We start from the raw sequence: 14,771 nt of genomic DNA on the forward strand, positions 1-14,771 counted from the left end.
TGGATGGCTGAGAGGAAAAGGATTTGAATGGCAAAAAAGTTCCTCTGGCAACTTCCTGCTGTTTACTTCACCTTGTCTTTGCTGGACACACCTGTGCAATGGGTCCCATTCCCTGTGTATCCAGCAGAGCAGAAGCAGGTAGGCTGGGAATCTGTGGAACTGTTGAGGCAGCTGAAACAAGACAGGGATAAACAATCACTGACAACACATACTCTGGCATATGCAAGAGACCACAATGACCACAGGAGGCACATTCCAGGTATTCCTTTACAACTCCAAATACTCCAGTCGTGCTGGCCAGGACCTGGTGTCCAGCCTAGACCTCCCACAGTGCACCCTCACCACTCCCATGAGCTTCTGCAAGGTACAAGGGGGATGACAGGGTCCCTGCCTAGAACAGGAGTGTGGATAATGGATTGAGAAGGGAGCCCAAGGGAGTCATTCCTGCCCTGTTTCATTCCTTGGCAGGGGCAGAAAGAGCTTGTAAATGGCTGGTTGATTTTCTCCATTAATAAGGCCAGCCTTGGAGTACCTTGGAGTCTCTGCTTTCTCCTATTCACACACACTGAAGGAACTTAGAGCTTGGACAGACAAAATCCTTGCGGAGATTACATGTGGCTCAGGTCCAAAGAGAGTTCCCAGAAAGGAACTGATAATTATGCATCTTTGATGAGTAGGCACCTTCTGCCAGGCCTCTGCCAAGCCGTAAGCCACAGTCACCTGTGTAAAACTCAGAAAAACACACATGGATGACTCAGCCACTTGTCTGCACTTACTTGGCCATTTGATGACAAGTGTTATTGCATAAGTCAGTCTTGATTCCTGCAAGAGAAAACACAAATACAGCTTGGGATTTTTAGCTGGGGCCATTTCTGTCATCTAGAGAAAAGGAGCCTGCAAACCAGGAGTGATGCTAACTCTCTCGTCCTATGTGGCAGCAGGAAAATCTCATGGGATTTATGTTTCGGCACTTTGCAAGGGACTGAATTTGATGTTCTCTGTCTGAGCTAATGGTTCAATTTGATTTTATCTGTGTGGCCTCTGCACTGGTAGGAATGAAACAAAGACTGAAACCTTGTTAATCCAGAACAGAGAACCATTTGGTTTTGGCCCTTTTGAAGCAAATGATGAACTGCTTTCATGCTTGACATTTACACTAGATAGGACAGCTCTGCTTGATTTCTAATTCTAAATTCACAATAAAATCAACCTTTGTGTACAAACCTCTAAAATCCCAAGGTATTTAGAAGGTATTTAGAAGGTTTCTCCTCACCCAAATGCTAATCAAAATCCCAAATCCATCTTCAATGTGTTACTCTGACACACAATGACAGATTTATTGAAAACTGCAGACCATGGCCTGAGTTCACCTGAGTGACTGAATCTGTGAGCAGAAAAAGCAGCTCAGCAAACACACTGGGGCCTTTTCAAATCAAGCCCTGACACCTTTTTAGGAAAGCAACAGGAGTCATGACCAACCCAATGGGGCTGAAAGCTCCCTTTTCTCTCCCAGAGCAAAGGGCTGTTTTTGAGGTGCCCCTAATCTCAGAGGAGGAAGAAGCAGGGATAGGCTTTTCTTGGTTTAGTGGAATAACTCAAAGACTCGTGTACTGCTGGGGAAGTCACAGCAAATGCAGCTTGTGTGCAGGAATGAGAAAGCAGAGTCTGAAAAGGTTTTGGGGGAATGCAGAGTAGGTGTGACTCTGTGGCCAGAGCAGACAGAGCTGCTCTGACAACTCAGTAGGATTCCTCAGATTTCTCTGCCACTGTTACCCCAGAGGCCCCTTCACACTCACGTACTTTCTTGGCAGGTAGGGCCCATCCACCCTGGGAAGCACTCGCAGCTCCCGTCCCCTCGCAGTCCATCATTACAAATGCCATTGTCACAGGCACACTCTGCAGGGGAAATACAAAAATACAAACACCACTGTCAAACCAACCAGGGCTCACCAACAGAGTCTGGCTACCATTTCACTGGCTGCTCTGTTCCTAATGCAACACATCAAACTGCCATGAAGAAAATGTCACAGAAGTATCAGCTCTTGATCCCTCACTGCCAGGCCAAAAAGCCCAGCAAGAGATCACCTGCCTCTGCTTGCTGTAGCTGGGGTGGCAGCAGAAAGAGCAGCACAGCACAGCACAGGCTTGGTTTGAGGATTCAAAACAGGGCTACTCCTCTATTTGGCCACAAGTGCTCACTCCTGCCGTCTCTTTCTCAGAGACCTGGCAGCCATTTGCCTATCTCAGAGTCTTGCTCCCACCACCCTTCCAGAGAGCTGAGATGTGGCCACTTTTCTGCCCTTGCAAGCAGTTTGGTAGAGCCAAGCTGCCACAGCCATCGGTGTCACCTGATTTGCAGTCGGCTCCGTATCGTCCCACTTCACACATCTCACAGGCAGTGCCGTGGAAACCCTCCAGGCACCGGCACTCCCCGCTGCCCTGGATGCCATCCTGGCATTCCCCGTTCCCAGAGCACCACTGGCCTGGCTTCCCGGGGCACATCTCACACATGTGGCCGTAGTAGCCAGGGCAGCAGACGGACCTCTGGAAAACCAATAAGAACAAGCTGGGGTGAGCCATCCTGTGCAGCACAGACAAGGTACAGCTTTATTGTGGGAGCTGCTTGATTGCCCTCTCTGTGTAACAGCCATAATTTCCAACAACACATGAAAGGAGCAGGTAAGATGGAGTGAACACCCTGAAATGGGGTGTTCTGTTGTCCAGAGCTTCATGTAAAGGTTTTCACTGCCCTTGAGAAACACAGGCCCTTTGGTGAGAAACTGAAATATCCTGTGCCACTCCAGCCTAGCTCCTGCCTATGTCCCCAGTGTGTCTCTCTGCCAGGAGGTGATTTGGTTTCAAAGCCTGATGTAACTGCTCTCACTTTTTCCTGCATCTATCCATGGAGGGAAGAAAATCATGACGGGATGAAGTTGGACAATACAGATGATGAGAAATTGCAAAAGTTGCATTGTATTATAATGAGAAAATGCAAAAGTGCCAAAAGAGATACAAGTGCTGACTGAAACTCTCTATGTGAGTACAGTAAGTCTAATTCCCTGTCTCCCTTTTCAATTTCTCATTCCCTCTAAACTTTCCAAGTGATGCTGCAACACCTATAAGATGTCAAATTTACACAAGTCTTCCTTTTACCATTTTCTCTTTAAGTGTTTTCTTCCAGGAGCCCATTTTCACAAAACTGGTAGGGGCCATAACACACACAACATGAGGTGGGAGACCTTCTGCTCCCCCCTTTCATTTGGCTCCAGTGAGTCATCAGTTATTCGGGAAGGCACAGGCACAAGCAGAATTCCATCATTCATGCCTCATTTCCTTAGGAAACCAGACTGCAAACATTCAACTCCTTCTCTTCCTCTGCAGGACAAAACCCAGAGCAACACTACTGAAGCAGCAGATCCCAATCCATCACTGTGCAGACATTTCTACAGATCTTTTGTTGTTCCAGTACACTCCACCTCCAAGATGGAGAGCAATTCCCAGACAACCCCGGTCTCAGCTACGCAAAGGTACAAACACAGCCAGGATTTCAGCACAGCCTGCACTTCCATGCCTGTGCTTCTGACACCCATCTTGCTTTTGCCAAAATGAATCAGAGGCAAATGTTTTTCTCACCAGAAAAACTTTTGCACAGTTGAAATGGCAGCCCAGTATTCTTGTACCCGCAGAGCGCAATTCACAGCGAGCGAGATTCCTGCTGCCAGGGGGGTCCTGAGGATATAATCAACATAGACACAGACAGGAGATATTACTACAATATTTAGACAAACAATGTACATTTTGGTGCATATGGCAGTGTTCTTAGTATCTGGCAGGAATAGCCCTAAAAAACTGAACTATCCAGAGGTGAAACCAATGAGGCATCCCTGGATGTGAGAGTCTATTTTTCACAGAGTCTGTTTTTCACCTGCCAAACCCATGGTACATGTTAGACTGAATACTGAGAAAAAAGGAATTGGGAACTTTTGGGAATAGGATAAAGCAGCGAGGCCTAAGAAGCCAGATGTAGCTGCTAGGCAATTCACAGCCAGCATGGAAATGAAATGCTTACTTATTTTCCTCTCTGGAAGTGTTTGTCACTCACTCACAAACAAGCTGCAGGCACAACCAGCCCATCTGTGTGAACAAATCAATGGTCCAGGCAGGGAAAGTGCTACAGGCATCCCTAAATTTGCTTTCCTTGATGATAATGCCGTAAGAGTCAAAGATAAAACAACAGAGACATCTCTTCTTCCCTGTTAAGTGGGAAAACTAAAGGGCTCCTGAAATTCAGGCAAAGCTTGGTGTCAGCTCTGGGAGGAGCTTCCTGATTCATGTCCATGTTTTTCCTGTGTAACCCTCCCTTGGTTTCTGCTTTTTCTTGCAAACCTTGGCAATGCATGAGCCACAGAGGACTCAAGAACACATCTTTTCAGGTATCAAGATGAGCAATAAAAGGACCTCAAAGCACTATCTGCAACCAATCTGTGGGCTGTCACATGAATCCAAGACTCACCACAAGAACTGATCCAGAAGGACACTTGATCCCCTTCTCACACTTGCCGCACCTTGACTAGGGCACAGAGAACAGGACAAGTCACAAGTGTGCCCTCTATCCACATCACACCAAGGCACTAATCTTGAATTACAAATGCTGCTCTACAGGCTGCTGGCTGGGACAAAGATGTTTTTATCTCCCTGGCTCAAAACACCAAAAGAAGAGATCATATGCTACACCTTTCCTGAGTCTCAGAGATTTTTGTAGCCCTGGGGTTCCTTCACACAAGGCTGCAAATACTTTTTTTCCTGGTCTGTAGCAGGCAGACTTACCTCAGTCTGACACTGCAACCTTCAGGTTTAGTGGCTCAATTGCCATGAGCCACAAGCTGGACTTTTGGCCATGACTCCCAGGTAAACCAGGGAGCATTTTCATGCATGTTGTCACGGCATGCAAAAATTGGGCTGGATTTTCCTTCCACAGCTGAGTATCTGGTAGTCCCTGCACTAGCCAGGGAGGCTCAGCAAGGGAATTGAACATGACCTGCACAAGAGCTGCATTAGATGTACAGAATCTCCAAGTAGAAGGAGCCAAATCTCCACAGTGCCCCATTTCATGAGGCTCATCTGGGTTACACCACAAGCTACTGTCTCATTCATGAGGACAGCTAAGGTAGGTTCTCTGTTATCCATCAGTTTGGCTCAGCAGGTGGAAAATCCCTGTGAAATGGTGTCAGCTCCTTGGTCCCCACCATTACCTTCAGTATGGTGGTGGTATTGGCAGTGCAGCGATTCTTCTGGACCTGGAGCACCTGGGACACCCCAATCAGGATGCCATTCTTCGTCTCAAAGGACTTTCCATCCAAAGGAATATTATTGACAAACTTCTGCAAAGCAGGAGATAACAGCTGAGACAATAACCTTCAGCTCCTTTTGCATGGATTGCTTGGCAGCTCCAAGACAGTCCCAGCAGGAAACTTGTGAAGGTGTGCAAAAGAGAAACCAGAGTACTGGGTCACCAGCTTGGGAAGTGATAGGTCAAGCCAAAGCCTCAGATGTCACAACAGCCTGCCTCCCTTACCTGAGTGTTGTTTTGGTAAAACATCAGCCAGAAGGAGAGCCCTAACATGCTGTTCTTATGAACTCCACTTCTCAAGTTTGCAGGCAAGAGCTTCTCTCCCAGTACAATGTGGTACTGCACTGTTTCATTGTCCTAAATCCACAAAAATACAAATGTTTGGTGTCATTTGACTTCCTAGACTACAATTCAGACAGAGGTATGGCATAAAAAATGTTCCTAAGCACCTGGAATGTCTAATTAAGCCCACAGAGCCTAGTAACTCTGTTGCAGATAACTGATCACATTTGATGATTCTGACACTTGATGAACCCATTAATGTCTTTTGGAACCTTTCATAAGTCTGAAAATTGCCACAGCTAGCCAGGAAGTGGAACATGTTGTGCCATCTATCCACACACTAATTTACTCTGCACTTGGAGTCCAAATATTCTTTTCAGATCCCACTGCAACACCCCTGGAAATCTTCTCATTTCTCTGCCACATTTCTCCCAGTTTTTAGCATCAGATATTTATCTCCTCTGCATGCTGAAATCCCCTGAGCTTGTTTATTTTCTGTCAGAGTACATGGCCCTGCACCCACCACAACACATATTCAAACTGGAAGCAAGTAGTGAGCTTACCAGCTGGGTCACATTGGCAGCACGGCAGTACTCCTCAATAGAATTATTTCCAGGAACAAAAATTGTGTATTGCTCAGAGGACTCAACTTTCCCAATGAGCTGGTACTCCTAAAAAATGTCCAAACTGTAGCATTAGCAATTACCCTTGTACTCACCAAAACCCAAACCACACGTAAGATCAGTTACAAAGGCAAGAGAATATGCTTGAAAATGGGATATACAACTTCTATCCAGCCCCACACATCTGACTGCTTGTTCCTTGTCCTGGCTGGCATAAGACCAGCTTCCCAGCTATGAAAAAGCCTTCCCTTTCCTCTGGTTTTCTCTGCCTTGTATAGGTATCAGAGCACCTGCAGCAGACAGGTCACCTTCCCCTGTAACACATGCCAGTGATCTAGAGATCTAATTATGTAACTCTTTGGCTGCTCAAAAGCTTTCCTAGAAGATCCCACATGTAGGACACCCCATCTCCCTTTCTTGCCAGGCAGTCCAAAGTTAGGTCCCAAAGTACAGGATAAGGTGGGCATTTGCTCAAAAGACTGTCCTGGCAGTGACAGCTGTGCTCACCTCGACTGCTTACCTCTAGCAACTCCTTGAATATGCTGAACGAGGCCACTGTGCTGAGCTGTTCCTGCAGACCAGGAGGGCTCGGTGGGATATCTCCTGGGGACGGCAATAAAACCTGTGGAAAAAGCAGGTTCAGAGCAAGGCTGAGCAAGGGGCTGAGGAGAATTTCACTGGACTCCTGCCCTGCTTGCAAGAAAGGAAATTAAAAGGCTCATTTTACACAATCCTGCAGTCCTGCAATAGCCTGAACTCTTCTATCAGCCAAGAGAAAGGGAGCTCTCCTCCCACTGGTCCTGGAGACAAATGCTTTAAACACTGAACACTGCTGTACAGGAAACATCTGTCAGGACCTTGTGATAACCTCATACATTTTGCCTTTATATCCCTTCCTAACTGTCCAGACGTGTTCCTCCTTGGCCCTATCACAGAGGCTGCTACACAAACCTGCTGCTACAAATACAGCATTTCCCAGTGCCACATGTACTGACCTTACTGAGCACATGGATGATGCCATTGCTGGCAGGGATGTCACTGACAACTATACTTGCATTCTGGATGGTCAATATCTGCACAAGAACCAGAGGGAGAAGCAAAAGGGTTAGGAAGTGCCAAGCAAGTTCAAAACAAATACGTTGTTCGTTCAAGGCTGCACATGGTTAATCTGGGTACAGTTTTTGAAAGAAGTCTGCATTTGAGGGCACCAGTGTCCCACCCAGGCTCTCCACTGGATACAGCAGCCCCTCAGCAGTTAAATTTCACATTGGTACATGAGCTTTATGTAAGAAACCCTTACGCCACTCGTGGTGTTTATCTGCCATCTGGTCTGTGGGTTGAGAGTGGGTAATTCTGGCCCATCGTACTTTTTGAGCCTTTCAGCAGTGAAGACACCTTCAAGGAAGTGGGCTCTGAGGGGAACAAAATCAGATAAAGAAAAGATTAGGGAACTGCTGGTACTGACAGGGAGATAAGACCGTACCACCCAACATTCACATCTCCCACAGGAAGTAGTTTAGCATGTGGAGAGAGCAATGGAGAGAATTGTTCTGATGCCATCTGACTGGGAAAATCCCTCTGCAAATATACAAGAATAATCTCACTTCCTATGGTTTGTGGTCTCTTATGCTTTAAATGCCTCGTTAATTTTTGCCTGCTAGATATTTAAATTTGCTTCTATATTTATCTCAAGATATCTCCTTTTTGGTCATGCACAAGAAAAAATCCATTTCATGGCTCTGTTACTGTTGTTTGACCCAGTAAAGCAAAGGCAGGAGGCTCCACGTACCTGACTAAAAATGGCAGCATGTGAGGAGTCAACCAGAAATCTTTGTCAGCATTGCTCAAGTTCTTGATAGCTGCCTCTGATGGCACCAGAACAGTGACAGTGGCTCCTGCTGGGATGCTGAAGAGAGATTTCTGTTGTCCAAAGCACAAAAATGAACAAATAAGACATGCCACTGTCACATCTACTGTGCAAAATACACCCAGCAGCCATCCCACTCTTGCAGTCAGGTAAAGGAGATGTGAAGGAACAAGGCAGGTGCTCAGCAGCACAGCAGGATCTCCTGGGCATGGCAATCAATGAATGCCACAGGATGTTTAGCCAAAACAACTGACACCTGGTTTCCAAGGGAAAACCTGCTGCTTTAAGCTCTACCTTCCCAGTTCAGTTTTCCTTCAAACACATTCAATAATATCTGTAAACACTTTTTTAACCCCCAGCATCAGCCCTGGGGGAGGGACAAAGATAACTGGCAAAAGATTGTTGGCAAAAGAAATTTTGTATGCAGCAGGTCAGGTGAGCTAAAGCTCAAGTTAGAGGCTGTCCATCGTAGTGTGTTTCCACAGACTTGATGCAATCTGTGGAGGATCTCTCTTATTCCCACACTAGAGACAGGGAAGCAGCAATGAGAAAAGGAACAAACATGCAGTCTAATGTCCCAAAGGATGTTTTTTCTGAAAAACAGTGTTATAATGCTATCCCTTCTTTCTCTTCTGTGCTGTTTTTTGATGGCCAGGAGTTACAGATGGTACAGTCATGAAAATTAAGTGCAACACAGCCCCAGCTTCCTCTTGTGAGAGGAACAAAGCCCCCAAGACACACTCATGACCCTCATTCTACCACAAACTCCACAGCTTTTCTACATGCCTGCTCTGTAACCATTTCTCCTTTGATTTGTAAAGAAACAGATACATAGAATTGCTTGTCCTCTAACAGACTCATTCACAGACTTCACATCTTCAGAACTTACCCATGTGGGTGTCCCATGGTTTCTCTTACCTTAACCCAGTCATAGAAGCCTACAAAGTGGGAATTCCTGGCCAATTCCTTTCAAATAGAAACAACAGAAGAGTTACCTCTGCTGAGCACAGGGTACAGGGCTGGGGGACTCAGGGTGGGGGAAAGGAGCCCTTTGCAATATCAAATCTGGCAACAATGACTTCGACATTCTCACTTCACAACCATTACAGGCACCATGTATTGTGAGGCAAGATGGGCACTTCTAAAACCAAACTTCAGCCATTAAAAATATATATTTCCAAATAAACAAACTCTTTTCAACTCATCTGCAATGAGTTCATGTGCATCAGGGACAAAAGATTGAATCCGCAATGGCCTTTGATATTTCTAATGACAGAAAATAGGCCTGACAGCTCTGACCTGAAAAACTTTCCAAACAACAAAGGAAAGGTGACTTATTGCACAGGACAGGTGCTCCCTGCACAGAGGTGAAGCAGCTTAGAAATTATGGCTTCACTGGCAGTAATTAGTCTTGGCATTACTTCTGTCCCTGTGGCCTTGGAATACACTTGAGCTTCAGGCTGATGCTGGTAGAAGGAGTCAACTCAGGTAACAGGGAAAAGTAAAGAGAGGGCAGAGCCAGTTCTCTCCAGTCTCAAAAAGACCTCAGACATTTGCTCTTCACTAACTTTTAGAATGTCCCCGTAGCATGTCATGCCATCCCCAGCGTAGCCCTCAGAGCAAACACAGGATCTCTCTCCTCCTCCAAGGGGTACACATGTAGCCTGCAAATACAAGGAAATGAAGAAGAAATCAGAGAGCAAACACAGGTTATGTAGTGTTACATCTGTCTCAGAATTGAATTCTATCCTTCCAAGGCTGGGCTAGAGTAGCATACACAAACACCTTCCACCTGCTGCCCTTATGGTGGCACTTAGTGTTCCCCTCATGCAGCTAAGCCTAGGTGATTGCTTTGGTTGTTTGAACTCACGCAAATTAGAGGATCTGTCTTTGGAGCACATCAGTGCAGGCCAGTAAGATGACATAACATAAACCTTTGCAATTCTCTCAATGCCATGGCTGCTGCAAAACCTGTCAGTGAGCAGGTGAGCCTTCCCTGCCATGCCAGACTGAGGACAGCTCTTTAACTACTCACCAGGTCATGGCAGCCACCATTGTCCATGAGGCATGGGTTGATGGCATCACAGCTGTGGCCATCGCCAGCATAACCCCTCTTGCAGACACACTTGCTCTGCAAGAAAGAGACATTGCAGTTTTATAGACTTATCAGAGCATCTTCATTTACTATCCAAAAATTGTCTAAGGCAGCAAAACTTATCCTTAATTTATTTCTCCAAGTTTTCTTCCTGGTCCCTCAAGACCTGGAAATGTGGAGTTGTTTCCTTAGCAGAGCATCATCCTCTATCACAGCACACAAGCTGCCTGGTTATTCAAGCACACTGATCCCTTGCATTACTTGGCTGTGGGGGACACTTGAAGATGATGGTCTCCTCCTTTATTTCCAGCTTTTTAGGGAATAACACAGACTTTGTGAATGGCAGAAAGAGGAGTTAATTTAAAAGCTTCTTGCTTTCAAGGTATCTGAGAGCATTTGCACATCTCAGCTCACTAAAGTCTGCTACAGCTTTTGTACCCCTCTTCAGCACATTGTGCAGTGCTTGCCATGCTCATGGGGAGAAGCAGCACCCTGAAAAGTCTCCTCTGATGTGCACCTTCCTCCTACCTCAACATGTGTTGCTCTTGGCCCACTCCCTCCACAGACTGTCTGAACAGCTGCACATGCTCCTCAGTGCTGTGGTCTGGGGACAGGGGGATGCAGCAACTGGTGCCTTAGGTCAAGCTGTATTACAGAGTGGTCCTGTAGTAGACCTGTGCCTTTGCTGCACAAGTACCAGAGGTGAGCAGCAGTCCTGAACACACCAGTGCACCTCACATGCAAGTGCAATGTGATGCTGCAGCTGGTGTTTCTGGGAGGGGACAAGCAAGCTTGGCTGCTGGCCAGCCCAATTTTCGCCTCTGGCAATCCAAGCAGAGCAGCTGAGGGAGTGTTAATTCACCAGGCTGCTTAGCTTTGCCCATACCTGCCCAGGCCCGATGTAAATGCAGTCAGCGTTGAGGTGGCAGTTCCCTCTGCTCTCCAGCATGCAGTTGTCTATGGGCACACAGGCCTTGCCATCCCCAGTCCAGCCCACATTGCATTGGCAGGTGGCAGTGCCAGGGCCTGTACTGGTGCACAGGGCCTTCAGGAGAAGGGAGAGAGAAGGAATTACACCCAGCAGAAGGGAGAAAGTGCAATGAAAATACAGCAACAAATCTCCTTCCTTACACTGTGAAGAATTTTTGACTGACCAACTCTGATTCCAGCACTGGGGACAGGGTGTGAAAGCATCTTCTCCAGAAAAAGTCATAGAAAACTTCCTAATAAAGTGATTCTGGAGACATTTTGTGTTTTAAGAGAGGTAGACACTTCTGTCTAAGGTGGCTCAGAACTCAAGGGCATTCATTATCATTGTGTAAAACTCTTCCATTACACAATAAGTATTCTCTGAGGAGAACCACAATCTCCTGCCTGGATGTCTGTGATGGAAACCAATGATAGATGGCAGATCTCTCTCAGGAAAAGACCTACTTTGTACCCAGTGCCTATTCTCTTGTATATAGCCCAATGTCTTCTTCTGACTGAAGGGTCTAATTTATGATGAGGTCTGTTCATTTGGCAGTAATTTCCAACATGAAGCACCACAGTCTTTAACCACAGACAAAAATATAGTGTTGATGGTTACTGGGAATATGAGTTGGATCTCACAGTTAAGCTACAGAGAAAGTAATACATGTTAGAAGAGCTTGAGGGGAATATCATTGCAAACCAAAAATTATCTGTACAGCAAATCTCTGGGCTGGTAAAATATCTGATGTGAACCAGCCAAACTATCCTTGGAGTGTCACATTTTGGCACCAACCCAAATGATCAACATCTTTACAATGACTATGCCAAGGCATTTGTTATTCCACCTCATCTGACAGACAGGAAAAATTAGAACAGAAAATCTGTAACAGTCCCAGGAGTCCTGGATTCCTGTTCTGATTGAGAGGAGCTGCCTCTCCATGCTGCACAGTCTGACCCCACTTACATTCTGTGAACAACCTCCCCGCTCTGGCTGACTGCACAGGTCAATGGGCTGGCAGGAAAACCCATCCCCTTCATATCCATCCAGGCAGATGCACCTTGAAAGTATAAACACAAAAGGGACACAGGTAGAGCAGTCCCTCAAGCAAGCAAGATTTATTACCAGCAGGTTGGCTGAGTTACTCAAACAATCCTGTGCACCAAGTCCACAGACACACACACAGCCACAGGAGTGGCAGCCATGTGCCTGTACAGTGACAATGTACCCCGAACGTTGCCCAGAGACTGACCTTGCTGTGTCATTGAGGCTGCAGACAGCGTGCTGGTGGCAGTACTGGGACAGCCCGCTTGGGCCACAGTTCTTGGATGTCCTGTCACAGAATTTCCCGGTGTAGCCTTCTTTGCAGGACCAGGACTGACACACCCCGCCACTGCCAGGCCTGTTGTCACAGACACCATGGACACAGCCACAATCTGTTAAGGACATGCAGTAAGATCAGTAAGTACAAAAAGTCCAGAGTCCACCACAAGTTGTAGATTCCCAACTTTCCTTCACAATCTCTTGTGACACCAAATAATCATTCCATTAATTTTTTTTAACAGAAGGATGTCTGCGGAGAGACATCCATCACAAATCAAGCTTGGCCAGGGAGCAGATCCTGCAACTTCCTGAGTCCGTATTTTCTATAGGCTGTAACAACAGACTCAAATTTAGGCTATCAAGCTGAAGGTCATTGTCAACTGTCTTTTGTTTCCTAACAGGAGAGATCTAAATTAGGTTGATGTTTCCAAAATATCACCAGTGTCATATCAAACACGTTTTCTCCACATGTAGTTCGAAGGGATACACATAATGACATTTTTGTCACTTCTTTCATGATGCTGGTCTTGCCAGAAGGGAATCAAATATACATGAATTTGCACCATTATCCTTGCTCTAAATTTTCTTGTAGTGTCTCCGTCAGAGTTACTAACCTTCATCACAGTTCTCGCCGTGCTTGTTTGGGTTTGCACAGATGTGGCAGGCTGTGCCTTTGAAACCTTCAAAGCAGTGACAGTTGCCATTCCCTTGAATACCATCACTGCACTGGAAGGAAAAAAAGGAAAAACCAAAGTGATTGAAACTCAGAGAAATGCTGAGGCACTGATATCCATCAAAGGCACTTTGATACTTGCAGTAACAAACAGGACTTTGAAGAGTGGTGGCAGTAATACAAGATCCCACACAGCCAGAGCTGTGCCCAACAGCCATGACCTAATTCACAATAAATATATACCACTCTCCCTGGATCTTCTGCTACCACCTCTGTGAGCTTATCCCTGGAGCACAAACTCTGAATTTTACTTATTTCAAACTACACTTTCCAGCCACACTGATGCACCTGCTCATTGCAATGCAGAAGGTTCCTCCACACTTACATTGCCCCGGCCATAGCATGGACTGGAAAATCCCCCTGGGCATGGTATGCAGTCTGGACCAAAAAACCCTTTGCAGCATCCAGGTTTCTGAAAAAAAAAGAGAAAGTGGTAAGGTATGGCATGACTTAACAAAAATTTCCTAGAGTAATCCTGTGCTCATAATTCTCAAATTCTGGTTCTTGTCTCTGCCATGGAGGGAAACATAATATTGAATTAAGCATCTGTGTTTCTTAGGAGCTCATGAACCTAAATTATTTTTCAACAATGACCCTCTTCCTGCTCACAGCCAATTATTCTCAGAACAAACCATTATTTTGTGTTTGTTCTGTGACTTCAACACATAGGATACATGTTTTTTATGAACTTTTAATTCTTTAATAGTGCTGGTCCACTCACTCTTACTTTATCCTTGTGCAGGACTGCATTCCTGTGGAGGGATGTAGCAGTCCTGGATTGCAGGCTTTGTCATGACTGACCAAAGGAAGAACAATCAGAATACAATCAGCAGTATTTAATGAAACACCCACAAATCATTCCATAGAGCTGGCACTGTGAGAGCTCAGGAGCTGCAGACAAACACGAGATCCATAAATTCACCAAGATAGACTTTCCTAAACCATCTGACAGTGGTTCATAAACAGGATGCAATCACTTCACAGCTTACAGCACTTTCCCTGTGCTCAGCTTCCTTTGGGAGAAATGCTAAAGCTGGGACACTCCAGTTAACACTGCACCATCATGGTGTCCTACAGCTTGGCTGGTCACAACAGGGATGCCTTATTTTATTTATTTATTGCACTCAGGTTTAACTGAGCTGCCTTGAACATCTGCAGCAGGTTGGTTCTTGTGTTCTCCTGGATAGAGGAAAATCAGGTAGCTCATTTGTGTGATGGTCCTGGGACAGCTTTCCTTTTGCTCCCATCCAGCCCTCTTGACTCAGAGCTCTTCCTGGGGAATGAGGAAGGGCAGAGCTGAGCTCCTTTCAGGGGGAATGTGTTCCTCCATCACACTCACCGCGATGGTTTGATTGCAGTACCTGGCGCACCCCTTCCTCAGGACATTCAGGCCTTGTGGATCATGGATGTAAACACATTCCTTTGGGGAAAGCGTTGGTTCCTGCACAAACAAAACAAGACATTAACACAGTAACCTTCCCCTCTGCTCTTTGTGCTGCAGAGAGCAACTGTGCCTATCTTTGAGCTG

General features: G+C 46.0%; 1 protein-coding gene across 2 annotated transcripts in view; it reads right to left on the reverse strand.

Annotated features, from left to right (window-relative positions):
* The window catches only part of STAB1 (stabilin 1), a 56,302-nt gene that overhangs the window by 16,723 nt on the left and 24,808 nt on the right, over positions 1-14,771 (reverse strand). For both annotated transcript variants that reach the window (XM_058844595.1, XM_058844596.1), the window contains exons 21-42: positions 14,583-14,684; positions 13,569-13,655; positions 13,125-13,236; positions 12,440-12,623; positions 12,154-12,247; positions 11,104-11,262; positions 10,158-10,253; positions 9,691-9,786; positions 9,041-9,088; positions 8,045-8,175; positions 7,556-7,667; positions 7,251-7,328; positions 6,776-6,877; positions 6,196-6,303; positions 5,576-5,707; positions 5,253-5,381; positions 4,514-4,570; positions 3,634-3,729; positions 2,349-2,544; positions 1,801-1,896; positions 777-822; positions 92-171 (exon numbers count right to left, since the gene is read on the reverse strand). In XM_058844595.1, the coding sequence (XP_058700578.1) occupies positions 92-171; positions 777-822; positions 1,801-1,896; positions 2,349-2,544; positions 3,634-3,729; positions 4,514-4,570; positions 5,253-5,381; positions 5,576-5,707; positions 6,196-6,303; positions 6,776-6,877; positions 7,251-7,328; positions 7,556-7,667; positions 8,045-8,175; positions 9,041-9,088; positions 9,691-9,786; positions 10,158-10,253; positions 11,104-11,262; positions 12,154-12,247; positions 12,440-12,623; positions 13,125-13,236; positions 13,569-13,655; positions 14,583-14,684 (2,341 nt within the window). The remainder of the gene's footprint in view (positions 1-91; positions 172-776; positions 823-1,800; positions 1,897-2,348; positions 2,545-3,633; positions 3,730-4,513; positions 4,571-5,252; positions 5,382-5,575; positions 5,708-6,195; positions 6,304-6,775; positions 6,878-7,250; positions 7,329-7,555; positions 7,668-8,044; positions 8,176-9,040; positions 9,089-9,690; positions 9,787-10,157; positions 10,254-11,103; positions 11,263-12,153; positions 12,248-12,439; positions 12,624-13,124; positions 13,237-13,568; positions 13,656-14,582; positions 14,685-14,771) is intronic.

Source organism: Poecile atricapillus, chromosome 9 (assembly GCF_030490865.1).
Source record: "Poecile atricapillus isolate bPoeAtr1 chromosome 9, bPoeAtr1.hap1, whole genome shotgun sequence".
NCBI classification, from domain to species: domain Eukaryota; kingdom Metazoa; phylum Chordata; class Aves; order Passeriformes; family Paridae; genus Poecile; species Poecile atricapillus.